This window comes from Haliotis asinina, chromosome 8 (genome assembly GCF_037392515.1).
Source record: "Haliotis asinina isolate JCU_RB_2024 chromosome 8, JCU_Hal_asi_v2, whole genome shotgun sequence".
Taxonomy (NCBI): domain Eukaryota; kingdom Metazoa; phylum Mollusca; class Gastropoda; order Lepetellida; family Haliotidae; genus Haliotis; species Haliotis asinina.
In genome coordinates, this window is record NC_090287.1 from 35,794,044 (window position 1) to 35,821,449 (window position 27,406).

Sequence of the window (27,406 nt, forward strand, 5' to 3'; positions counted from 1 at the left end):
TGGTGTATTGGCAGATAGTTTTATGCATGGGACAACACGTTGATTAATCGAAGTGAACATAAAATCATAAATGAAACCCCATGATTAGCCTGAAATGTACTTCCCATCAAAAGTTTTGACTTACCTAAGGCACTCACTGTATGCTATGTATATATATATATGGTTACATTGAAGATTACTTTCTCCCCTAACTTAGGGAACAAACTGTAAACCTTGTGCAGATTAATTGCATGAGGATCACGCATGTCAGATAATCTGCACGTGGACAGCTGTGTTTTAGTGTAAAGTTCATAATTCTCCAATTTTCAAGGTAGCAAGTTTCATCATTTACAGGACAGTAACTTTTTCACCGTTACACATTTACACTACATCAGTTCATGTGTAAACAGTACCTTTAAACAGTATGGAATATTTGAAAAATCTAGTTGTGAACAGTTGACTGAAGTAAGTGGCTACATTTACACTAATGAGTCAAAATTTTGATGGCTAGTTATATGAAGCAAACTTTGTCCTATTGACTTAGGCCATAATGAGACACTGAGTGAGACATTAAGGGACTGTAGGAGACAGCAGTAACATGTGACTTGAGACTGCAAGTGACTGTGAACAAAGCAAAATCATATCTGACTTTATCTCAAACCAGTGACATGTACTGGCATTTCCCACTGACAAAAATGACAATTGGCTACAAAGCACAATGGGGTAAAAAGACTCCATGCCACAAAGAAGAAAATATTACCTTCTCAATCTTATCAAAGATGTACGAGAGAGTTCTGGGGATGATGCCCCTGTCGATGTACCTCTCTGCCCCTCCTGTGATGGTGAAAGTCTTACCACTGCCGGTCTGGAATATGGTGATCAGGTCAAAATGTCAGTATCATTACAACTAAAAGAAACATCCAAGACACATTAACAACTATTGTGTTGTGCATAAAGGAGGGAGGCATAAAAGTGTTGAGTACTCACAACCTTAAGTTTTAAAACAGCTATGCTGCTAGTAGTACTGCATACATTAATCATTCACTGAATGGTATTAATATTGAGATAAGAGGACGAGTGATATCCTACAGATACAGGAGTTCGAAAAACATTTTTACCTCCCCTCGTAGCCTTGAGTCCATCATTCGCAAATCGTCTTCCACACAAGTAAGACTTTAAATTTCGAAACAAGTCATTAATCACTGGGTGCCTGGACATGCGTGTGCTCATGGACTCTGCTTGCGCTGGGGCCCTCTAGCGTGAGGACATGAACTACAGATCTGTATTCAGTTTTAGAATTTTCCTTAATAACAGCAGTATAGTGAGTTTTCACTTTTTGACCTAACCCTCATGTTCCATTTTGGTTTGATTCATTTGGAACTTTGATCAAATGTTTCACTGATTCTACAGACTGATCTAACAAGGCAAAAAAACAACAATAGTCACACCAAAAAGTGGTGAAATAATTTAGAGAAAGATCAATCAAATACATATAATTCAATTTTTGACATCACAATCATTCTGGTGAAGAAAAAAGAACTAACCTATTCAGCATATCCAACAAAAGGAATTGTTCAAGTAATTACTGTATGACATGTTCTCGTGTACTTTCAGACATGTTCAATAATTAACTGGTGATTTACCTGCATTGTTTATTTTGGGAACACAAGTGACTCAAGCTTAGATAGCTAAATAAGGGTGCTAGACAACAAACTAGGGACATCTAATTTTGTTGATTTCTTATTTAGTGAGATAATAAGCAGTATTCCAGCTATATAGCAGTGGTAATAACTTCATCTGGAGCAGACAATCCAGTGATTGATATCATGAGCATCAATCTATGAAGTTGGGATACAATGACATATGTCAAACAAGTCAGAGAGTCTGATAACCCAGTCCTGTTCACTGCCTCTTCCGACAAGCATATGTTTTGGAATATCAGTTATTACCCTCATCTTCACAGGTTGGAAATCCCAAAGGCATGTCTAAACATGAATACCCTATCACATGCAATTAAATACTTCACATGTAAGTTATAAATATGAAGTCTACCAAATGAAACAAATATGTAAGTGCTGACACCAGAATTCATCACATTTTCTGATGCTCATGATATTTAATCACTGGATTGTCTGGTCCAGACGCCATTATTTACAGTTTACAGCCATATAGCTGGAATGCAGCTGAGTGCAGCACTAAACAACAAACAAACAACCATTACACTTTTTCAGCTGTTCATTGGATCTTTACACACACATAGTAGTACATACATGCATGCATCCATCCCATCCATCCATTCATCCATCCATCCATCCATCCATCCACCCACACACACACACACACACACACACACGGAAAATTCTTCAGTGAGTGAGTTGAGAAAATTCTTCAGTGAGTGAGTTGAGCATAGTTGCCTTTTATGGCAAGCATGGGTTGCTGAAGGCCTATTCTACCCCGGACCTTCACAGGTCAGAAAATTCTTTAAGTGAGACCAACTTAGGAAATATCAGCACTAATTCAAAAATTGTTATAACTGAATTCTGTGTCCAAGTGAATGTAGTCTATGTTTCACTTGTATTCATTTCGAATTTCTATACGTTTAGGATTCTGGACATTGCACAAAGTATCTGATAAAAACAAATAAGTCAAAATACAGATTATAATTTCAACATATGTGATACAAATGACTCACAAACAAATATAAGTTTAAAATAGTCAAAAATATTTTGCATCATAATTCTAATCTGCTAATATTACATGCCAAGCATCTGTCAAAACTGAATAGTTTTTTCTACTCTGAAAAAATTAACATCTTTAACAATTTCTTTGACTCTGTCATGTCTTAATCACTGAAGGGCATTTCAGAAAAAAATCTTCACATATAAAGTCAAGTCTTAGGTTAAGTATAAATAAATTTATCCAACACTTAGAATACATTCAAAACGTGATTTCAGTAAAACAAGAACATCAAAATAATTAAAGTTGAACACAAAATAAATTTAATTACAGTTTAAAGTTATTTAAACTTGTGTTTTGTGGTGGAGGGCGATCACACACTCTCTCATTTCTATCTCGCTGTGTAAATGACAACGAACCTAACACAACTGTGAGGGGTGACAGTCGCTACCTTGTAATAATATTGACACAAGCTGGGTTTACCTGTCAGCACACCTGTAACGAGATATTGTGCACTCTTCAACAACACCTACCTGTCCGTACGCAAATATTGTGCCATTGTAGCCTTGTAACACACTGAAAGACACAATGAAAGATTCGCTTGTAATATGGATGATAAATGGACGAAACATATTTGTTCAAAAGTCATATTTCCATCATGTAGCAAAGACTCAAAAGATGCCAGAGGGATTGTACAGAAAGACATGAATAAACAACTGTGTAAAATGTAATCTAAGCATGCTCAGGATTAACGCAAATATGCATCAAACTGTGGTTGCCTGCCAAACCAAACCACATACTTTTGTGGCTATTTGAACACACAAAATAACGTAGTTCATTGCATTACTTAACAAAATTTGAGTTTTTCCTTGCCTAAGAAAACATTAACACATGTTAAATAATAACACAAATGACTTTATGGATAAGAACTTTTTGTTTATTGCATTGACTGATGTTTTGGTGTAGAGCCAAGCCAAGAAAGGTACTTCTCTGATTCACCTGGTACTATTTTAGTACTGAGTGAGGGAGCGAGTTTAGTTTTACGCCATTTTTACCAATATTCCAGCAATATCACAGCGGGGGACACCAGAAAATGGGCTTCACACACTCTACCCATGTGGGGAATTGAACACGGGTCACGAAGGAGAGAGGGAGTAGGAGGGAGGGAGATGAGAGTGAGTGACAGTGGAGGAATGGAGGGAGTCTGTTTTCAACATTACTTCAGTCATATGGCTTAGGTTATTATAGACAGAAAGTCTGAACATAAAACTGCACTGAGAGCATAGTACTGTGAGGGAGCGAGTTTAGTTTTATGCTGCATTTAGCAATATTTCAGCAATATCACAAGGCATGAGAAATAGACTTCACACATTGTACCATGGGGGAACAGAACCCAGGTTTTCCGCATGGTTGGCAAGCGCTTTAACCACTTGGCTACCCTACCACCCATAAGACTGTATTGATGCATATTAATGGCTACATATTAAACATATTTCAAGAGTGATTTGGAGTTAATAAAACAGCTTTCAACATGTTCACTGTTCATCATCATGTGAAACATTAAATGTAATTATGCAAGCTTAAACAAGAAGGAATGTATTAAAATGAAAGATAAGTGTATATGAAAAAGTCTAAAATATTTTATAAACTGTATCAAGTCAGGAAGAACTGCAGTACTATGATCATAATATCTTGCTATAGCTCTGAAACCATGCCAGCCAACGCGAGCAACATATATTGCATCCTAAGAAACGTATGTTGTTATACTTACATTTTGCAAGTGTTTCTTCAAAATCAGGTTTGTTTTCAAGATATTCTAAATCATAAATCTTGAGACAGTCCCTCAAAAACGATATCAGTGTTGACATGATTGTGACAGTTTGAACAAACAACGCATCAGCTATGAAACGAACTAAACAATAACATAAATATGAAAATATTCACTCTCGGAAGTTACGATGTTGACAGAAACCAACAGAACAAACTGGCATCAAAACAATGCCTTTAAGTGCTGATGTTTGCCAGTCAAAGTTACAGATATGTGCAGCCCTGTGAAGGAATATCTCCGAACAGTTTACAAGCCGAGGTGTCAATAACAAGATATCACAAGTATCTGAAACTGGGGGATAAACAGGTGGACGTTTACACACCACACACTGATGGTTAGGTTAACACATTTACAGGGCTGGTTCAACATGATCAGTTTATACTGGTCATTTGCACATTTATTTTGAGTTATCTTGACCACAAGGCAACCTGTGTGGAAAATGAAGGGATTTTCTTTGATGTGCATGTACATTTTTGTGGAAAGATGCTTAATCCTGATGTGTCAGTGGTAGACACGGTAGTTTCACACCAATGGAGCAATGTTGAATACTCATATGGGGAACACAAGAATCAGGTTTTACACATTGTACTTGTGTGAAGAGTCAAAACATAGCCTTGGATATGATGTTGGTTGGTTGGTTGGTTTTGTTTAATGCCACATTAAGCAACATTCCAGTTATGTGGCAGCGGTCGGAAAATAATCAAGCCTTGACCAGACATTCCAGAGATCAACAGGATGAGCATCGATTTACGTATCTGGGATATGATGACGTGTCAACCATTCAGCGAGCCTGACCACCCAATCCTGTCAGTTGCCTTTCTCAAAAAGGACAGGTTTTCTGAAAACCAGTTCTAACCCTGATCTTTGCAGATCTATGATATGATGAGTGAATGCTTTAACTACTATGTTATCCAACCACGCAGACAAGACCCAAGTAGTGCATAGTACAGTAACATGTCCCCCAGTCACCAGTTCTAACCCCGATCTTTGCAGATCTATGATATGATGAGTGAATGCTTTAACTACTATGTTATCCAACCACGCAGACAAGACCCAAGTAGTGCATAGTACAGTAACATGTCCCCCAGTCACCAGTTCTAACCCCGATCTTTGCAGATCTATGATATGATGAGTGAATGCTTTAACTACTATGTTATCCAACCACGCAGACAAGACCCAAGTAGTGCATAGTACAGTAACATGTCCCCCAGTCACCAGTTCTAACCCTGGTCTTTGCAGATCTATGATATGATGAGTGAATGCTTTAACTACTATGTTATCCAACCACGCAGACAAGACCCAAGTAGTGCATTGTACAGTAACATGTCCCCCAGTCACCAGTTCTAACCCTGATCTTTGCAGATCTATGATATGATGAGTGAATGCTTTAACTACTATGTTATCCAACCACGCAGACAAGACCCAAGTAGTGCATAGTACAGTAACATGTCCCCCAGTCACCAGTTCTAACCCTGATCTTTGCAGATCTATGATATGATGAGTGAATGCTTTAACTACTATGTTATCCAACCACGCAGACAAGACCCAAGTAGTGCATAGTACAGTAACATGTCCCCCAGTCACCAGTTCTAACCCTGATCTTTGCAGATCTATGATATGATGAGTGAATGCTTTAACTACTATGTTATCCAACCACGCAGACAAGACCCAAGTAGTGCATTGTACAGTAACATGTCCCCCAGTCACCAGTTCTAACCCCGATCTTTGCAGATCTATGATATGATGAGTGAATGCTTTAACTACTATGTTATCCAACCACGCAGACAAGACCCAAGTAGTGCATTGTACAGCAACATGTCCCCCAGTCACCAGTTCAGCATGTAATAAAAGCTGACTCTTAACTTCAACTTGCATTTCATGAAGCAATAAGCATGATATTGCCTTTCCTAAGTAGAGGAAAAAATATAGAAAACATATATATGAGTGAGTGAGTTTAGTTTTACACTGCCTTTAGCAATATTCCAGCAATATTCTAGCAATATTCCATGCAATATCATGGCTGGGGACACCAGAAAAGGGCTTCTCACATTGTACCCATGTGGGGAATCGAAGCCAGGTCTTTGGTGTGACAAGCAAATGCTTTCACACCGACCCACATTTAAATGTGTTAATAAAGAGAATCAGTGCACATACTCTTGATATGTTCATAATGATTCAGCTGACATTTACTTTTTTGTTTAAGAAAAAAGCTAGAGGTCTTTTCCATAGAACTAAGCAGTCCATTATGCAACTGTTTAAATTTAACACCTGTATTTATTGTATCAATCTGGACTATGATGTCGTATACCGGCATTTAGAAGTTGCCATATTTGACCAAGATCTTTTATGGATAAATCCTCTTTTAAATATTTGATACACAATGAGCATCAACTGTCAGTTCAGCTCGTGAAGGGGTCTGAAATGACCCTGAAATGTTGTGTGTCAAAGAATTAAAAGAAGATTTATCCATAAGAGATCTTGGTCAATCTGGACTAGTTCAACTTGATCAGTTTATGCTGATCATTTGCACATATATTTAGAGTTATCTTTACTACTGGGAGTGTTGTAGCATTTCAACAAGGATTCAAAAATAAGTGCACTTTAAAAACATGGGGGAAAATCAATTCCTTCAAACTCTTGAATTTTCGCAATTTGGGGTTTCCAAAATGTAGAGGATTTTTAAACTGAACCTTAGCTCTAAATTCAATGTCATAATGCTGAATAAAACATTTAAGCCTGGTAATCTGTGGCATTAAAAAACATAGGGGATCTTCCATTTTGCGAGCATACCACTTACCAGTGCCAGTGCATATGAGAAAAAGTACTATACAGTCAGGCCACGATAATCCGGACACTTCTGTTTTTCATCAAAAACGTTCGGATAGTGAAATGTACAGACTACTGAAACGAACTTTTATGAACACAACTACACTTCCGTTTGACATGGCAATACAAAAATATATACATGTATACAAGTTTCAAAAGACTTTATTACAGTTTGTAGACATAACAGCTTGAATATTCATATAATAACCAATCAATGCGTATAATCATGTCTGGATAGATTATACATACACGTAACAAAACTCACTAGTGATAGAAATCTACATGACAGCAACAGTTCTGAATGGTGGAGCTTTTTACTTCGGACCAGGGATTTTTCTTGGTGCTTCTCGGAGATTAAGCATTTGTGGCCGGTCGGCACACTGGATGAAATGAAGCAAATGAAATGAACTTGGACGTTGGTCAGTTTGACATTGGCACACTTGTGGCTGGCAGCATTGTCATAAAGTAAGATCATGTGTCAACAACGTGATTGCATCTGTCTCTCAAATGGTCGTAGCCAATCACAAACCATATCCAACATTGTGCTCTTGCCGATAGAATGTCTGAATTCTTGACCAAAATGTTTACACATAAGATCAAAACTGGCTTTCGGGTTTTCTCTTTGTATCTACAAATTTCTCTTTTGTGTACTGCAGTAATTTCACATATTTTACGCCTAGGGGCGGGACTTGCCATTATGACTGACAAGCATCAGCTGATCTCATTTTGACACGATCAGTGTTTTATACAGGAAGTAAGCATGACAGGTATTACTCCAACTAACCGAAAGTGAGACCTACTAATTGATCAAAATCACAAACTAACGACATCTTCAACTCGCAAGTGTCACTTAACAATTACCACTGAATGGGGCTCACGGTGTGATGGGATTATCCGAAACTTTTTTATGTACCGCCGGATTAATGAAGCAAAAGTGTGTGTAGTTAGCTAATCTGTTACCGCTGATTAGCGTCCGGATACGGAGAGTGAAGCACCGGATTATTGAATCAAAAGGTAATGTGTTTACATAGTAAACAAGATTGGTGACAGCTAGTTATTGTTCGGATATCGCGGGAATCGGATTGTCGGGGTCCGGACTAATGCGGCCTGACTGTACATCCATACACATGAAACGTTTCCAAAGGAATGGAATAAATTGTCATTTCTTCCTTTAATTTCTCGTCAGCATCTGTTTCCTCCATGGCTTCATCATTTGTGTTGTATCAATCTTGTAAATGTAATATACTCAAGTTTTTATGTTTTTCATATAAACTACAGTGATAACAAAGGGAAGACTAATTTTTGTTTTACAGCAAAAGGATGGGCAAAAGTATAGTTCATTTTCCCTTCAGTTTGTCATATGCATGTTCATTGTTTACTTAGTTTACCAATAACTGATAGGGGTGTTTCTTCCTTGTTTACTTAGTTTACCAATAACTGATAGGGGTGTTTCTTCCTTGTTTACTTAGTTTACCAATAACTGATAGGGGTGTTTTTTCATTGTTTACTTAGTTTACCAATAACTGATAGGGGTGTTTTTTCATTGTTTACTTAGTTTACCAATAACTGATAGGGGTGTTTTTTCATTGTTTACTTAGTTTACCAATAACTGATAGGGGTGTTTCTTCATTGTTTACTTAGTTTACCAATAACTGATAGGGGTGTTTCTTCCTTGTTTACTTAGTTTACCAATAACTGATAGGGGTGTTTCTTCATTGTTTACTTAGTTTACCAATAACTGATAGGGGTGTTTTTTCATTGTTTACTTAGTTTACCAATAACTGATAGGAGTGTTTCTTCATTGTTTACTTAGTTTATCAATAACTGATAGGGGTGTTTCTTTATTGTTTACTTAGTTTACCAATAACTGATAGGGGTGTTTCTTCCTTGTTTACTTAGTTTACCAATAACTGATAGGGGTGTTTCTTCCTTGTTTACTTAGTTTACCAATAACTGATAGGGGTGTTTCTTCATTGTTTACTTAGTTTACCAATAACTGATAGGGGTGTTTTTTCATTGTTTACTTAGTTTACCAATAACTGATAGGAGTGTTTCTTCATTGTTTACTTAGTTTATCAATAACTGATAGGGGTGTTTTTTCATTGTTTACTTAGTTTACCAATAACTGATAGGGGTGTTTCTTCATTGTTTACTTAGTTTACCAATAACTGATAGGGGTGTTTCTTCCTTGTTTACTTAGTTTACCAATAACTGATAGGGGTGTTTCTTCATTGTTTACTTAGTTTACCAATAACTGATAGGGGTGTTTTTTCATTGTTTACTTAGTTTACCAATAACTGATAGGAGTGTTTCTTCATTGTTTACTTAGTTTACCAATACCTGATAGGGGTGTTTTTTCATTGTTTACTTAGTTTACCAATAACTGATAGGGGTGTTTCTTCATTGTTTACTTAGTTTACCAATAACTGATAGGGGTGTTTCTTCCTTGTTTACTTAGTTTACCAATAACTGATAGGGGTGTTTCTTCATTGTTTACTTAGTTTACCAATAACTGATAGGGGTGTTTTTTCATTGTTTACTTAGTTTACCAATAACTGATAGGAGTGTTTCTTCATTGTTTACTTAGTTTATCAATAACTGATAGGGGTGTTTCTTTATTGTTTACTTAGTTTACCAATAACTGATAGGGGTGTTTCTTCCTTGTTTACTTAGTTTACCAATAACTGATAGGGGTGTTTCTTCCTTGTTTACTTAGTTTACCAATAACTGATAGGGGTGTTTCTTCATTGTTTACTTAGTTTACCAATAACTGATAGGGGTGTTTTTTCATTGTTTACTTAGTTTACCAATAACTGATAGGAGTGTTTCTTCATTGTTTACTTAGTTTATCAATAACTGATAGGGGTGTTTCTTCCTTGTTTACTTAGTTTACCAATAACTGATAGGGGTGTTTCTTCATTGTTTACTTAGTTTACCAATAACTGACAGGGGTGTTTTTTCAGTGTTTACTTAGTTTACCAATAACTGATAGGAGTGTTTCTTCATTGTTTACGTAGTTTATCAATAACTGATAGGGGTGTTTCTTTATTGTTTACTTAGTTTACCAATAACTGATAGGAGTGTTTCTTCATTGTTTCATCGAGGTAATGAAAGTTGACTTACTTGTCAATGACTGGTTTGGCCACATGTTCGAAAACTTCATCTTGTGTAGTCTTCTGATCAAAAACACGCTCAAAACTGTAAACATGACACAGAAAAAAAAGATATAGAAAGGCATTGATACAGAACATTTTGCCAGTGTTGAAACATCTTAAAACTGATGTCATGGGTGTTGTCATGTCTATATTTGGGCAAATTAGGGATATATAGTAGCAAACAACGGTGAATCACGGTCAATCACAACTACTTAGCAAACTAAATACCATTATAAACTGTTTTGTCTCCAACATGTATCAACCCTCGTCAACATGAAAAAGAGACTAATACAGTCAGTGACTAATACACTAAATGTTCATTACGTCCACTGCAAAACATTAAGTTGATGAAACATTTCAGATATTCCAACAAACAATCCCAAGTTGATACATATTAATTTCAGCATTCTAAGAAATAGTTTCAAAACTGGTCAATGTTTTGCATACTGTGGCATTTCACTGTGCATTTTGTAATCAAATACTACCCAAAACTCCCATTCTCTCCCTTTTCAAGACTAACTTTAAAACTCATGAAATACTATTCAGTTCTTTCTGATAATTATCATGGTCAACCAAATCATGTCAGGAAGATAGCGCTTAACAAATTCACATATTATAAATGTTGTTGTTTTAAGCAATCAGACTAATTCCACATTTTTGTTGTGATTTTATGAGTCTGCGACATTTTTAAAGACCCATGTGTAAAGGTAGATTGTAACTATGGCAACAGACCGAAACTTATAATGTTCCCTCTTGTTGTTGATGAAACCTTCTGCTAATTCCTTGGGTACAGTAACTGTCAGTCGTGGACATCCTTCATCATCTTGATCCACTTCGTAGCGCTGTTGTAGAGAAAAAGCATTTTCATATTCACATAGCTTAACACTATAAAACCCCAAAAATACATGAAAAGACAAGGTTTACCACTATTTATACTTTGAGAAATCTGTACTGGTCATTTGGTGATTTTGTTTGTCAAAGGGTGGTGAGGTAGTGCAATGGTTAAAGCATTTGCTTGTCACGCCAAAGACCAACATTTGATTCACCACATGCAAACAATGTGTGAAGCCAATTTCTGGTGTTTGACACCCTCATATAGCTAAAATATCACTAAAATGGGCATAAAACCAAACTCACTCATTTCTCAACACGGATTAGTTTAGTCATAATCATTGTCTGATCTCTAAAAATGCCATGACTTGTACAATCGTATATTTCCATTCAATGTTATTATTTGATTTGTTTACTATTGAAGATTTTGGTTAGAATCAGTTCTCAGAAACCAGTGCTCATCATATGAGGAAACTAATGGGATCAAGTGGTCAGGATTGCTGATATGTTTAATGTATGTCATCCTACCCCAACTGTGTTTATCAATGATCTATAATATCAGTCACTGGATTGCCTGGTCCAGATTTGATTACTTACATATTGCAAATGATGAAGCCAATGAGGAACCATTTTAGTAAAACAAGAAGGATTTTGTACCAAAACTAAGGCTTACCTACCAAATTACCCACAACCAAGATCTGACACTGGTTGTACTCATTGGCAAACCAACATGTTTAAACAAACTGGAAGCAAAATAGTTTGCAAATTTTGCTAGCCAGTAGGGCTCGATATGACTGAAACCAGTGCTCATCATATGAGGAAACTAATGGGATCAAGTGGTCAGGATTGCTGATATGTTTAATGTATGTCATCCTACCCCAACTGTGTTTATCAATGATCTATAATATCAGTCACTGGATTGCCTGGTCCAGATTTGATTACTTACATATTGCAAATGATGAAGCCAATGAGGAACCATTTTAGTAAAACAAGAAGGATTTTGTACCAAAACTAAGGCTTACCTACCAAATTACCCACAACCAAGATCTGACACTGGTTGTACTCATTGGCAAACCAACATGTTTAAACAAACTGGAAGCAAAATAGTTTGCAAATTTTGCTAGCCAGTAGGGCTCGATATGACTGAAACCAGTGCTCATCATATGAGGAAACTAATGGGATCAAGTGGTCAGGATTGCTGATATGTTTAATGTATGTCATCCTACCCCAACTGTGTTTATCAATGATCTATAATATCAGTCACTGGATTGCCTGGTCCAGATTTGATTACTTACATATTGCAAATGATGAAGCCAATGAGGAACCATTTTAGTAAAACAAGAAGGATTTTGTACCAAAACTAAGGCTTACCTACCAAATTACCCACAACCAAGATCTGACACTGGTTGTACTCATTGGCAAACCAACATGTTTAAACAAACTGGAAGCAAAATAGTTTGCAAATTTTGCTAGCCAGTAGGGCTCGATATGACTGAAACCAGTGCTCATCATATGAGGAAACTAATGGGATCAAGTGGTCAGGATTGCTGATATGTTTAATGTATGTCATCCTACCCCAACTGTGTTTATCAATGATCTATAATATCAGTCACTGGATTGCCTGGTCCAGATTTGATTACTTACATATTGCAAATGATGAAGCCAATGAGGAACCATTTTAGTAAAACAAGAAGGATTTTGTACCAAAACTAAGGCTTACCTACCAAATTACCCACAACCAAGATCTGACACTGGTTGTACTCATTGGCAAACCAACATGTTTAAACAAACTGGAAGCAAAATAGTTTGCAAATTTTGCTAGCCAGTAGGGCTCGATATGACTGAAAGTCACTACCTGACAAAATAATTCACTAGCCCGAAATTTGAATGTAGACACAGGTTTCAACATTTAGATGCTAATGTGACAAACATTTTTATCAGGTCATAATTGTGCATGACTTATAAGTGTATTGTAGCTTAGCTAGTCAGAGAGAGTGATGTCTTCACAAAATGTCACATGAAAATTCACTAGCCAGTCAGGCCAGTGGCTGTGGAGATTTTCAGGCCCAACAGTTTTTTAAAAGCCACAGAGAAGCACAGGAAAACAGGGCACTGGCTTTTTTGCACAGTGAACAAAGAATCTTTAAATATCTCCAATTATTTCTGTCCATTGTAGGAACAGTATCAACAGTTTCTTATTTGTCAATGCTCTTTTTCCATGAGGTGATTCTGCATTTAGTGTTTTTTTGTACAGATGCACTAACCAAAACTTGAAAACACCACCTGATTTGTGGCCTGAGCTTCTTGCACAGGACCAACCACAAGCCACCACGGATGACATTGTTTTAACAAATATACATGAGTGGCACAACCAAGATAATCTAAATAGAAAGCATGTGATCAAACACACTAAAATCTACACTACAATGCTATATTACTGTTGTATTGTGGAACAAATAATTGTGAACAGGGCAAAAATTAATCATTACAAAGATCTAAAACCACAGAAAAAAAATAACCTGTACCCATGTACACCTGTCTAAATAAGCTTTCCAAACAGAAGAATAACACTCTCTCTTTTCTCAACTGTATGCTGAAGTATATGTCACAGATCAACACAATGATCATGCATCACTGAACAGATGGCACTGTGTTTTCATCAATTAAGGTGAAATGACTAATTGCAGGGGCTGTGAGGTGTAAAGAGAAGGCTGTGTTTTGTCAGCAGTTAGCAAGAATACACTTGTTAATTGTATCAAGTTCTGATGATTTAATAGCTTCGGTAATAGTAGCCTAATGGTTAAAGAGTTCACTCATGACACCGAAGACACTGGTTTGATTGCTGCCAGCTATTTGGGAGTATAAGAATTACTAAAAAGTTAGATCTATTGTGAAGCATTTATATTTACATATTTAGGAGTGTAATTACCCAATAAGGAAAAGACGCTCTGTGTAAAAGTACTCAATTATTTTAACAAGTGTGAGTATACAAAATGCTAGTTACTACTAAAAAATGCAATTACTCATACATAAACAGAAATGGGAGTAAATACCCAATTGCTTGAAACATTATCAAGAATAAGTTGTTAAGGATTGATTCTAACCAATATCTGCAGAAACTGAATGTTAATAATCAGGCAATGCATTTTATTCATGATGAATCCAGACATGACTTTCTACGGATTTCCAGGATTTTGGTTTAATTTTGATCATTTTTGAGATTGATGTAAGTCTGCAATGAAAGACTCCCCGCAGAACTTTTTAATGTTTTATGAGTTATGCCATTCTTATGTCTGTGTATCCCCTTATATTACCATGTCAGAAATATTTCACCAATAACATAGCACATCACTGAACAGCATTTGGAAGTGATACACACACAAAAAAAGATAAAAAATTACGGATGTACTTCTTTGTTTACCTTATTTTTTTTCATAAATTCTTTCTCCTTCATCAAGTGAAGGAGTAAGACTATACTCAACAATGCCTTTCTCATAAAACTGAAACTGACATCTATAAATGTTCTAATTGTTTATAACATGGCAGCCTGTAAAAATTAAATTCATCACCAAGCACAGCAGTGGTGCAAGCAGATGCAGCAACCCATGCAATCAACCAACTGATTGATGCTGATTACTGTAGAGACCTAGCTTCAGTTATCTCTTGCAACACACAACCATGCCATGTCTTGAATGTGGGGCTCTATAGCACCTCACCAATTCTCTAGAAGTATGGGATATCTGGGATAAAACACAAAGTCTAAGATATGGGGGTTTTTTTTAAATATTTCAATTTAAGTCCAATTATTAGAAAAGGCAAATATTGTCTTTTGAAATTTGCAGACTTGTGTAAGCTGATTAAGTAAAAATGCAATATCAATTAAAATGACAGGATCAGTAAGAAGGGTACATGTAAATTAAAAACATCAGCCTTAGGACAATGTCTAGCTATACCAATATGGGCCATGTTCTAAGTTTTCAATAAGCAAGTTTATCAACGGTTCACAAATTCACATATCCCGAATACCGGACATATTTCACTCTGGAACGTTACACTTACCCCGGTTTTAGCCTTTGTCGGCTTTATTCGTCCAAAAATCTGGATTGTTTGCTTCACCATCTTCCAGCCGTTACTGTCATCTCCCGAAATCACAAAATACTTGTCCCAGTTAAACTATACGCGAGCCAGAAATATCATTTCACCCTTGTTGTCTAGGAATGTTTACATCACCTTCCTCCATGATGCCAAGCACTAGCAGTGCAGGGCAAAATTTCTCCACCCTTTTGATTGGATGAAATAATGGGACTATTTTTAACTTGCCGGTGCTCCACAAGCGTGACTCCTGCGAGTTGGGCTCAGTGGTTTGACAGTCGTTATAAGGGATATACCACGGTTGGATAAGGCTTTGATGTAGCTGCGTTGTTTGTTATACGGTAAGAATTGACAGTTCATTTTTGTTTTAAGTCTTTTTATCTGAAACACATATTCTTAATTGAGAATATTTTATTTCCTTTAAAACGTAATTCAAAATTATAAATATTGCACGACACATTAACATAAACAATTTATATTGAATGACAGATCGGGATGCTGTCTTCGACACCTGCTTTTGAAAATGGTGAAAATATTCAACATCTTTTTATAACATTATTTATATTGGATGAAATTTAACGTAGTGAAGAAAATTTAACTGTATGATCTGTCATGTATCTAGTACAGCAGTGTGCTCTTGCCGACAGACTATTGTTATGATAAGCTTTGTGTGAGCCATGGTTAGTTTATTGACAATCGCAGGCTCCGCACGCCTACTTTTCATCCTCTGATAAAACATTAGCTGGCTTGCTTGGGGGCATATGCCTATGGGTATATAGTAAGAGCCACAGAAATAGTAGAAAAGCGTGTTTCTCAAACACTGGCACTCAGACGAAGCGTTTATTTGGACGTGGGATTAAAAATGCGATGTGTCGTCTGATCTCAGCCGTGGCGTAATGCGATGAATGAACAGATGCACGTGCAGGTTTACTCAAGCGTGGCACCAGCTCAGATCGATCATATTTGATTGCCTTAATTGTTCAGGTAAACAATGCACTCATATTTGCCAGTTTACGACAAAGAGTGTCGAGTTTTGTACGTGTACAGTTTCTGGTTTGTGTCCAATAAACGCGTGTGAGGATAATGGTTCTGAACTCGTTTTTTTTCCTGCAGCTGTTCTAGAGAAAGATGATTATGAATGCACGTTTGGTTATTGTGGGATTATATTCTATGTCTCCAAGTAAATATTCTTTTGGAAACTTGTCACCTCATCATCATGTGTGAGGATACTTCAGCGTTTCAGAGCATTACTGATGAGATGTAGACTGATGGTAAAGCGCAGAGATGAACTGAAGCCCAACCATGCACAATGCGCCACTGTGTATTCAGTTGTACTACACGACCTCAAAACGTAATTAAGAAAGACTCTTTTGCGTACTGCAATTAAATATTTGTTTAAACAAATCCAAATAGTTCTTTTATTTCTAATGCATTAGATAAATATCATATATAAAAGAAACTATTCTGATGTAATACTCGACTTACTTGGCAATAGACAGTTTTGAGTTACACAGTTAAAGCAAAAAAAAAACACACTCTAACTGCCAAATTTCAAGATGTAAATTGATGTAATATCAAAGCAATTTGCATAATGATTATATGTGTCATTTCAAATAAAACCAACAAAATGTTGTTTCATTTCGAATGCATTAGACAGTTAAAATTCTTATTTTATTTTAATTATCTTATTTTAATTATTTTACTTATTTCAGTTATAGACTTACTTCAAGTTTACCACTAAAGTGTTTAGACAAGAGCTCACTCATCATGATGTGAGTTATGCTACAGTGGTTAAAATTAGGAGAAAAAAACAAAGTCCTTATTTACAGCTGTATACAGACTATACCCTGTCTCCAAGGCTGTACTAAAGACTAAGCCCACAGATGTTTAGTAATTCTTTCCTTCAAAGACACAAGTCTAGGTAAGAAGACATGTAAGGATGCCAGTCTGTTATTTATATACTTTTAGAATTTGTGATATAAACTATTAATTATTACCCTAGAGATTTGGGCAAGTCTAACAGTCTCATTGCCATCAGTATTCTTGAGCAGTTCCAAAGTTTTCTTGACATGGTATTTGGACATATCTGTGGAGAGTGTTTTTAAATAACAACCCCGGAACATATATGGTTACACAGGCGTCTACTCATTTACACTAGGATGTAGCTCACAGCTTGAATGACTGGTGTGCCTCTAGGTGACAGTTTGTGTGTGTGTTTAGCTCATGCCATACATCCAAAGTGTTACAGGAACATTCTACTCATCATTGTGCCTGTTTTGTGCCTAGGATACAATGGCTTTTGAATGAAAACATGTTTTTAGTGCTTAGTAAATGTTTATTTTCCATTTTCTTGACAACACTTGAAAGTAAGAAGATGGATTCCTTATGTTTTCAACAAATGACCTTCATTGAAGTAAAACATGTTTGAACATTTTGATCAAAATTAGACAGTCATGTGATGAATATATGGTCTATTTTCCTATTGGCAATTTTTCTTTTTTGCAATTGCTACAAAGGCTTTTTTTTTTAGTTTAAAATGTGTTTTTACTTTGAAAAATACTGATAACAATGGAGAAACATTATTTTTGCTAATTTTTCATGTTATTTTTTCACTTATTTCTTTTGCTTAATGAAGAAAACTATTTTGGAACACCAAATGTCATTCAATAATCTTCTTAACTGAAAATTCTGCATACTGATATTTTATTTTCTTTTTATATGAACATAATTACATGTTTCATTTATTAATTCGGTGAATAATAAGTTCTGAAGTAAGAAATTATATCATGATGATTTCAAGGAAGGACTTTAAATTATAATGAAAATTGTCACTTCAGCATGAGTTCCAGGTGCACGTAAGGGAATGCCAAGGTTACATATCTTAGTATTCATTGATAAAACACGAGGAATTCCCTACCTTGAAGTCCAACTATAATACTGGTAAATATGATGTCTAAATGTTTGATAATAGAAACAATTAAGCAAATTTATCATTTTCTGAAAATCTTTTGTCAAAAGAAGCAAACCATATTCTCATTTCTTCTAATGTCAGAGCATTCCTCTTGTGTGTTCTTCTTGATGTTACGTCATTAGTTTGGTTTCACATTTCACAAAACACACTGTCAAGATCCTTCAACAAATGTTGTGTTTTCAACAAAACCCATGTTTCTCACTCACATTTACAGAGCGTATGTTAAACTCCTTTGATTTCTGAAATACATGACAAGCATTTGAATCATTCCAGTTCCCAAATGTGATCCGATGTTGATATTGCATAAACCAGGTTTTGTCGAGCATCCAGATGTGTGAATTTGTAAATAACAGTGATTTTTCTTTAGGTTGTGAGTCAGCTGAAAGTCAGCTGTTTTGGCTAGCCCTACAATCCATGCACCACTGTAAATATACATTGATGTCAAGCCAATGCTGGAGTCTCCCAGTTAAGTCGTAAGACCGAACAGCAAATAGTAAAAATCTAACTTGTTTGTGGCTTCAAGAACTGTACATGTACTTGAAATTAGAGTCAGATTAAGTTCGTAGTCTCTTTAAAGAAACCTGCATCATTTCTTTAGGAATAGTTTCAAGGTGAACAGCACAGCAAAACTGAGTTGGTAATGAAAGCGTTTGTGATAGCATTTGTCTATTCACCTTCATTTGCATCTGTTTTCAATCAAGTTAAATATGTTTTAATAGTAGAATAATATAATAATATCAACCCCCACCACCACCACTTCACCACTTCAGAAATGCTTGTTTTAAGAGGGACAGCTTGTCATAAGATGAACTGCTAGTCTACATTTTTGTGTAATATAGGGCAGCAAGCTACACTTTTTAATACTCATATCATGGCATGTGTATCCATTTTGGGTCCTATAAGTCAATATTTCTTAATAAAGGCAAGTATATAACAAGGAGATCCCTGATTGGCTCACACGACTAAATGTGACTGGTAGTTTTGTATCATATTGCTTCTTCTTTTACAAATATGTTCAACAGATAATTTAACCAATTCCAAAACACTAGTAAATCAGTGTGTTCATGATGTCAGCCAATGGGGTGATTAATCCAGTCATGATCTCTGTCATATAGCTGAATTATATCTGAATGACGCATTTTTACAGTGGAAAAAGTAGCCAAATAAGTTATTTCTTCACTTTAGACTGTGATTTACATTGTTGCATTTTAAGATAGGTGTTTAACTGCAAGTGATACTTTCAATTATATGTTTTTTACTTTTCTTTGTAATCAAATGTCTCTTTTCAATAGAACTAGGTCAGCATAACATACAGGCATTGTGAATGACCCAATAGAAAAGTAATACAATCTTTGAAATTTTTACATTTTCCATTTGTGTAATGAAATCAAGAGGTGTAATCTACAATACATACTCAGTAAACAGTCAGCTGAGAGAGACAAGGAACAAGAGCCCATCTCAGGTGTAGCAGTGACAATAGGCCACCAGTGTGTGTTTGCGTAGGGATGAACAGCTAGTCTTAGTATGCAGGTAGTTCTTAAAGGGTCTGATGACACATTCAGTACTATGGGAGTGGTTGGGTAGCCTAGTGGTTAAAGCATTCACTTATCACCCTGATGATCCAGGTTTGATCCCTTACATGGATACAGTGTGTGAAGCCCATTTCTGGTGTCCCCTGCCATGTTATTGCTGGAATATTGCTAAAAGCAGGATATACATAAACTCACTCAGATATTCATTAAACCAGTTGTATCAGAAAACCCAATCCTCAGTGATCAGGTGTATTTTCTCTCCATTCCATCATGATAAACTGCTTTTTGAACCTTCATTAATTGACTGACTGAACTTTATTAAGAAGTCACTATATCTAGTGACTGTAACTTTGGCTAGATCTACTCTTACTCATTCTGGCAATCATTGGTTTTTCTGGTCAAGATCCAATTATTCACAGGCATCATAACCTGGGAAGATCTTGTTTAAAATGGATCTTCAGAAACCCAAACTTGTTGTAAGAGGTAACTTACAAGATTGTGTGGTCAGGATTAGCAACTCATTTGACATGTATCATCATGTCCAAACTGCATACATTGATACTCAGGATGACAGTCACTGGATTGTCTGGTCCAGACTGGATTATTTACACACCACCATCATATAGATGGAATATTGCTGATTGAGAGGTTAAAGAACAATTTACAAACTGACAGCCGTCATGTCTTGACTTTTGCTGACTGTGGCATTAAGCAGCACATGACCAGCCATATTGTGATAATGAATCATGGTGCATCTGAGACTGTGTTATGCAGTGCAGTACACCATGCTTGTTGTAAAAGGCCTACTTAGATATATATCTGGTGTCCTGATTGGTTGTAGCCAGACCTACTCAGCTGACCACTTGGGAAATACAGCTTCTTGAACTGGTTGTAGCATTCTGACATTGTAGGCGACTATGTATTGATGCTGGTCTATGAAGATACCGGTTAGGAGTGATCTTCTGTAATCAATGCTTGCTGTAAGAGGCAGCTAACAGGATCAGGTGGTCAGGCTTGCTGACTTGGTTGACATATGTCTTCATATTCCAATTGCATAGATCAGTGCTCATGATCTTGATCATTGGATTGTCTGTTCGAGATCTGATTATTTACAGAGTGCCCCCATATAGCTGGAATATTGCTGAGTGTGGAGTAAAACTAAATTCACTCAGTCACTATTGATGCAAGTGACATGAGTCATTGGCCTGTGTGTTTTTTATGCATAAGATGACATTGTAGTAAATGTAATATCTCTGAAGTTAAGGTTTTTCACATTTTTGCTGAGTTTTTACTTTCGTTTCCATTTCATGGCATTTCTTCATGTATCATCAGGGAGATCCAGACCAGAATGTGTCGTCAGTAATCCATCTCCAGGGATCAGGTAGCCGCTAATTGAAGCTTGTCCTCCTGTCCCAGTTTCATGGATATGTGTGTCAATGGTAGTGATACTATCATGTCCAGATTCAGCTGGGGTAGTGGGGTAGTGTAGTGGTTAAAATGTTTGCTTGTCACACAGAAGTTCCAAGTTTAATTCCCCACATGGGTACAATGAGTAAAGCCAATTTCTGGTGTCCCCATCATGATATTGCTGTAGTGTTGCTAAAAGTGGCACAAAACCTACCTCACTCACTCACTAACTCACTCACTCACTCACTCACTCACTAACTCACTCACTCACTCACTCACTCACTCACTCACTCATCCCTGCTGCAGTAATCAACAAACATAACAATGGAAGCAAATTAACCAAATGTTTGAGATCTTGTTCGAGGAAGGATTTTCAAATTAGAATAATTATTTTAGGGAACATAATAGATATAAAGAAAATATACTCATGGAAATAATAAGGGTACCCCTGAAAGTACAAATCTTCCTCTATTCCTTACAAGAATTTCATCCACAGTGAATAACAAAGCTTGTGAAGAAATCGGAAAAGAATAAAGGAACACTTGTACTTTCAGGTGTTCCCTTCTTCGTTTCCATGAGTATATTTATATTATGTTTCAAAGTGCTGTTGTTAGCATGGACTTCTCTTAGTGGTTGAGTATGTCCCTTTTCATCAGTTCTGGTGTGTCCGAATAGCTGTCAAACTATTGATGAGATATGGTTGAAATGGTGCTAATTCAGCATAAATCCCCTTCCTGACCTTGTAGAGCGTGTATACTAGCTGGAGGTCGAGTGGTCCATGAAGAACCGTATGACAGGGCAGTGCCACTGTTGTAATCCTGTGTTAGATTTGTCAAGGTGTAACAACTACAAGTTGGGCTAAATGTGTGGAATTTTGTACGAAGATGTTATCAAAAGAAAAGTGTTTACTTTGATAATCCTGTAAGAAGTTTGAAATCTATGTTTTGTTATAGGTATAAAGCTATCTAAAGTGAACTCTCTGCAGCTGTGAGGCTTCAAAGTTTCAAAATGACAGGTGTTTGCAGAAGAGTTGTTGACCATCTGTAATCAAATATACAGAACCAAAGAGACAGGTTCCTGTGACCTTCAAGGTCATTAATATGATACAGAAATAGTTACATGTTTGAGGAATTAGTTTGAAGACAACATATATATATTTAATTTTGCAAAATGAGCTTAAATTTACACTTCGTTTCACAAAGGGATTTCAGGATTTGTAGAAATAGGTGTAATCCTTAACTAACCAAACACACAGAGATTTAAACTGTTACTGCTGAACGATTAATATAATGAAAACATTGATATATATAGAAATCTTACTAAAATACGGCATCACTTACATATTATGTGACACAACACAAAGTAAATGTAAATGTTATAATGAAATGTCAGCTGTTACATGTATTTGTTAAGACATTCTTCCTGCCACTATTCAAATGCAGGTTAGGCACTGATATTTCTCATAGAGGGCATCCATTTTTTTGCATATTTACAAAAATAGATTTATGATAGTGTACAAGATAAATTCTAAAAGGTGATATGATGGATATTTAACGAAATTATGTTCTTTGTCTTCTGTAAGGTTGTTGCAATCAAAACACACTTTATCTTCAACATTTAAGTTTTATATCTGTAAATGATTTTAAAAGCCATAATAGTGCAATAAGTTTTGCAGACAGAAGAGTGAGTGAATGAGTTTAGTTTTATGCCACACCCTGTAAATAATCGAGTCTGGATCAGACAATCCAGTGATCAACAGCATGAGCGCAACTGGCAACCGATGACATGTGTCAACCAAGTCAGCAAGCCTGACCACCTGATCTCAATAGTTGACTTTTAACGACAAGCATAGTCGCCTTTTATGGCAGGCATGGGTTGCTGATGGTCTATTCTAGCCCAGACCTTCAGGGGTCCAAAGAGAGAAGTGAAAACCTGTGGTAAATGGATCCTTTGCACTTTCCATATCAATAAAAACTTTAAAGATCTCATATAATATGCCTGTAATACATAATCATGGTGAAAACTGATCACTGAGTTCACCAGCATGGTCAGCCTTGCTGTTTAATGACATGTCCACTTTGAATTCTACTCTTTGATATTTATTCAGCTGTTTTAAATAAACATTTTATCAAGCTTTGTAGGATTAAATTAATGCAAAAATGCAACCACAGCATGAACATCTGAGAGGTGTACTGTTACAGGTGTGACCTGTGGCCAAATGAAGTGTCAAGCTGCATGGCTATCAAATTAGCTCACTCTTAGATGCAAGACTGCTCTTCTCCATATCTTACATTATCACTAATATATCATCATTAAAATGGGGGTGTTCTGATAACTCAACATAGTGTCAGTAGTTACTGTCACAGCAGAACATGTGTGAATGTTATTCCCCATGGTGTAGGAAATAACGCATTATAATTTTGAGAAAATGGACCTGCAACCTGTTGCTAGTAGTTGCCCAACATTATTAGCAAGGTAGATGACTACTCTCTAGGAAAGAACTCAAATGTCCAAACAGATCATGATACATCCAGTAATGACCCTGACATGGGCAAGATTGTTTACTATCTTAAAAACCTAAGAAATTTAGAATGTCTTGAATGTTTTTGCAGCATTAAGGTTTGAAATTTGTTTCCAGATTGACAATATATTGAAGGCTGTTTGACAAAATCAGAAAACCCACTTTCTCGACAACTTTAAATGAAACTCTTGACCTTGGATAAGAGACAGCAATCTGAAAATGAAAATGATCGATTCTGGATTGTGGGTTGGGACTGGTCACCAGTAGCCCTTGATGGTTGTAACAGGTGACTTGATGGGAGTAGTGAGACTTTGTATTGTCCAAAATCAGTGCTCATGATATTAATCTCTAGATTTTCTTATTTCTGTCCAGATTGATTTTTATGGCCCACTGTCATGTTGAGTGAATATTTTAGAGTGCTGCATTAAAAAAGAATACTCTCAAATGTAGCCCAGCTGAGAAGATTTGCTTTAGACAGAATCCTCTGAGTTCAGTACAATGAGCCTCTGTAAGTCTGGAAAGGACTGTTCAAAGTAAGATCGTCCCAATTAAAAATATCAGGGTTTATGAATCATAACTGATGTCTAATAACCCCTTCTAAATGTACGTGCATCTGAGAGTTATGAATACAGTGGTATGTGCTAAATGTATATTCCTGTAAGTTGTATCTTAAAGTCAGCTGTATACACAGGAATGAACCATTTTTTCTGAGGCTAGTACTGACACCATGCTCTTAGTTAGGAATAGGAGATTTTGTCTTGTCCTGAAAGATGCCATCATCATTACTCAAACAAAACTTGATATGTTCCTGGCACGTGTGAAACATGCTGAGTGCCTAAAGATTTAGCTGCATCTTTTTTGACAATAATGATTCATCAATAGATGACATCATGAAGCATTCTGCCAGGGGATATACATGATATCATGCAGTCATATAATCAGTATTTTCAAAGCCAAGGCATTACGCCATGTTATTCATTCCACTTAAGTATCTGTCCTCAGAGTCCCACATTATTAGTTTCCCTACAGCCTAGCCCTTCCTGCAGTTTTGAAGCCCTAAATGAAAGCAAGTCTAGATATCCCCAGGTTACAGAATTTCTGATCTCCCTGGGGCTCATTTTCAATTTAAGGGAGGGGGGTAGTGCAATTCCCGCTTTTGTCCTGAAAGTTTATTAAAATGACCATTGAAAAATGAGTGGAAATTAACTTTGCACTTTTCTTGAAAGACTGTGTCGGCCTCTGCTCTATTTGTTAAAATCAAAATTATATATACCATTAGTCTAGTTAAGTGTCTGAAGATGGCATCAGGCTGTACACTGAGTTGATACAGGGTATTCCAGGTGCACTGACGTAGTTCATTAAACATCCTGCAAAGATCTTGTGTATATTACAAGGTCACAGGTTGATGTAATACAGTGCAAGTACATGTATACAATAGTTACTTCAAAGCAATTGTGGCATTAGCTCCACCAATCATATCCCTGTTCAAAGTGTTCAACAGGTAACACATGGTAGTGTTTGAGGTGGGAATAGGTGTGTAATAGGTTTATGCATTTTTCACACATGTTACTAGATCACATTTCCTTGACATACAAGCTAATCACCTCCACTGACGGATACAGTCCCCCTTCACCCTCCTTGCCATGTGGCCTCACCCCACCCTATTGTAACACAAGCCATCACTTACAACCAAGAGCCTTCCATCTGTCTGCACTGTTTGCTTTGCTAACATCGGAAGATATGCATTAATGGCTGTTCAGTTTGCCATGTTCTGGACCTGAAGAGGTGCATGTGGTAGTTCACATCTGACATTTAGATAAATGTCAGTGTGATTCCACATGTCTTGAGATGTTTTGGGTATCATCTGTGGCAAGGTGTGAATAACTTATGACAGACCAGCTTGGCAAGGCGTTGTGAGTGTTAATATCGAGTTGGGTGAGAACTGTGTGTTTGATTGTCAAGATGTTATGGGTAAATGTGAGGTCTTCCAGTCTGAGGTTTATGAAACTGTGATATATCAAGTGTTTATGAGGATATCAGAGTTCTAATAGACTTTCTTAGTCTGTGTCAGAGTCCCAGAACCACATTATTTTCCATTCAGTCTAACCCTTCCTGCAATGTTAAAACCCTACATTAATCTGAATCTCTGGTCTCCCCAAGGTTCCTTTTCAATTTAAATGGGTTTATTTGTTACAAACAAAAGTATACATATACAGTGACTAGTGACATTAGTTTAAGACCTGCTCAGAGACATATATTCTTCCACAAAATCTGCAGTGAGTGAGTGAGTTATACTATTTAGCAATATTCTAGCAATGTTCCAGGATATTATGGTGGGGACCCCAGAAAGAGGCTGCACACATAGTACCTAAATGGGGAAATCAGTTTGGTTTTTGACCTGAGGAGCAAATTCTTTAACCACTAGTCTGCAGGAAGTGTCATTAAAAATTACCAAACCGGAATTAATAATTTCCCAATGTTAAGTAGTTCGAGAGGCAACTTGTATACAAGACAAAATGACCAATTAAGAAGAAGATGAACACTTAGATTTACACTCCATTTAATATAGTGAATTAACTGTTCTCCCATTTGCCCGACAAACATGATTAGTTTTTGATCACAGATAACTCTTGAAGATATATGCAGAATGCAGGGAATTATAATTGTTGGTGTTTACTATATCCTGTGTAGGGTTAAATGCTATATAACACTTGTTGTCATGTCTGTGGGTATACTTTAGGGCAATACAGGTCTGTTACTCACACCATAACCTACAATGTGTTTCCCCAGGCCGTTGTATTGCTGTTATAAAATAAAAATATATCTTTTTTTAAATGCCAGATGCTGGTTGGTTGTGCCGATTTGCTTTCCAAGTTGTGAGTGGGATTATGATCAGTTGATATTGTTACATATTCATGTATGGATTACGGTTGCTAGAATACTGACAAGAAACATATCTTGGTTAATGATTTATCATTTTACCTACAAAACCATGAAACAAGGTAAGCACTGCAGCATGGACCATGTGACAACTGCCACATTTCGACTAAAGTAACAGCATGTGGCCTCTATCAGTTCATGAGTGATTTGTTTTCAAATTTTAAATTTTTTTTTGGTAAATTCCATATTATAAATTCCACACAACCAGAATGGCACAAAAGGATCAAATGAAAGGTCAGTGATTATATGAGTTTGATGACTGTAATTCAACATAACCTTTACACAAGTGTTCTTCTGGTACTGCAGATATATTTTATGAAGGGGAGCTACAGTGCCTTGTAGCTTCTGCTCATACTAGTAAGAACCACCTCCATGGTGCACTGGTTATAGCTGCCTCCCTGAGAGTGGACGGTTGTGGGTTCGATCTCCATTCATGTCATACCAAATGATGTTAAAATATGGTACTTGTTGGTGCTCAGTAATGTTGGATACTACAAGAACTGGTCAGCTCGGTGTCAGTATAATGTGTCTGAGTGGGGTATTAACTGCTTAACTGCAGCTTGGTATCTGTCTGATCTAGCACTACAAAACAAGCTTAATTCTGGGCTAGTACAAGGAGCCACACATACACACATGCACATTGTCATA

General features: G+C 36.5%; 2 protein-coding genes across 2 annotated transcripts in view; one reads left to right on the plus strand and one right to left on the minus strand.

Annotated features, from left to right (window-relative positions):
- Positions 1-15,554, minus strand: part of LOC137293985 (kinesin-like protein KIF6) — a 32,720-nt gene extending 17,166 nt beyond the window's left edge. The window contains exons 1-5 of the mRNA XM_067824891.1: positions 15,355-15,554; positions 11,197-11,306; positions 10,433-10,507; positions 3,189-3,231; positions 740-844 (exon numbers count right to left, since the gene is read on the minus strand). Of these exons, the coding sequence (XP_067680992.1) occupies positions 740-844; positions 3,189-3,231; positions 10,433-10,507; positions 11,197-11,306; positions 15,355-15,414 (393 nt within the window). The 5' untranslated portion in view covers positions 15,415-15,554. The remainder of the gene's footprint in view (positions 1-739; positions 845-3,188; positions 3,232-10,432; positions 10,508-11,196; positions 11,307-15,354) is intronic.
- An 87-nt stretch (positions 15,555-15,641) lies between these two features.
- LOC137294471 (disheveled-associated activator of morphogenesis 2-like) overlaps positions 15,642-27,406 on the plus strand; it is a 98,963-nt gene continuing 87,198 nt past the window's right edge. Inside the window, exon 1 of the mRNA XM_067825494.1 lies at positions 15,642-15,728. The gene's annotated coding sequence lies outside the window, so the exon portion shown is untranslated. The remainder of the gene's footprint in view (positions 15,729-27,406) is intronic.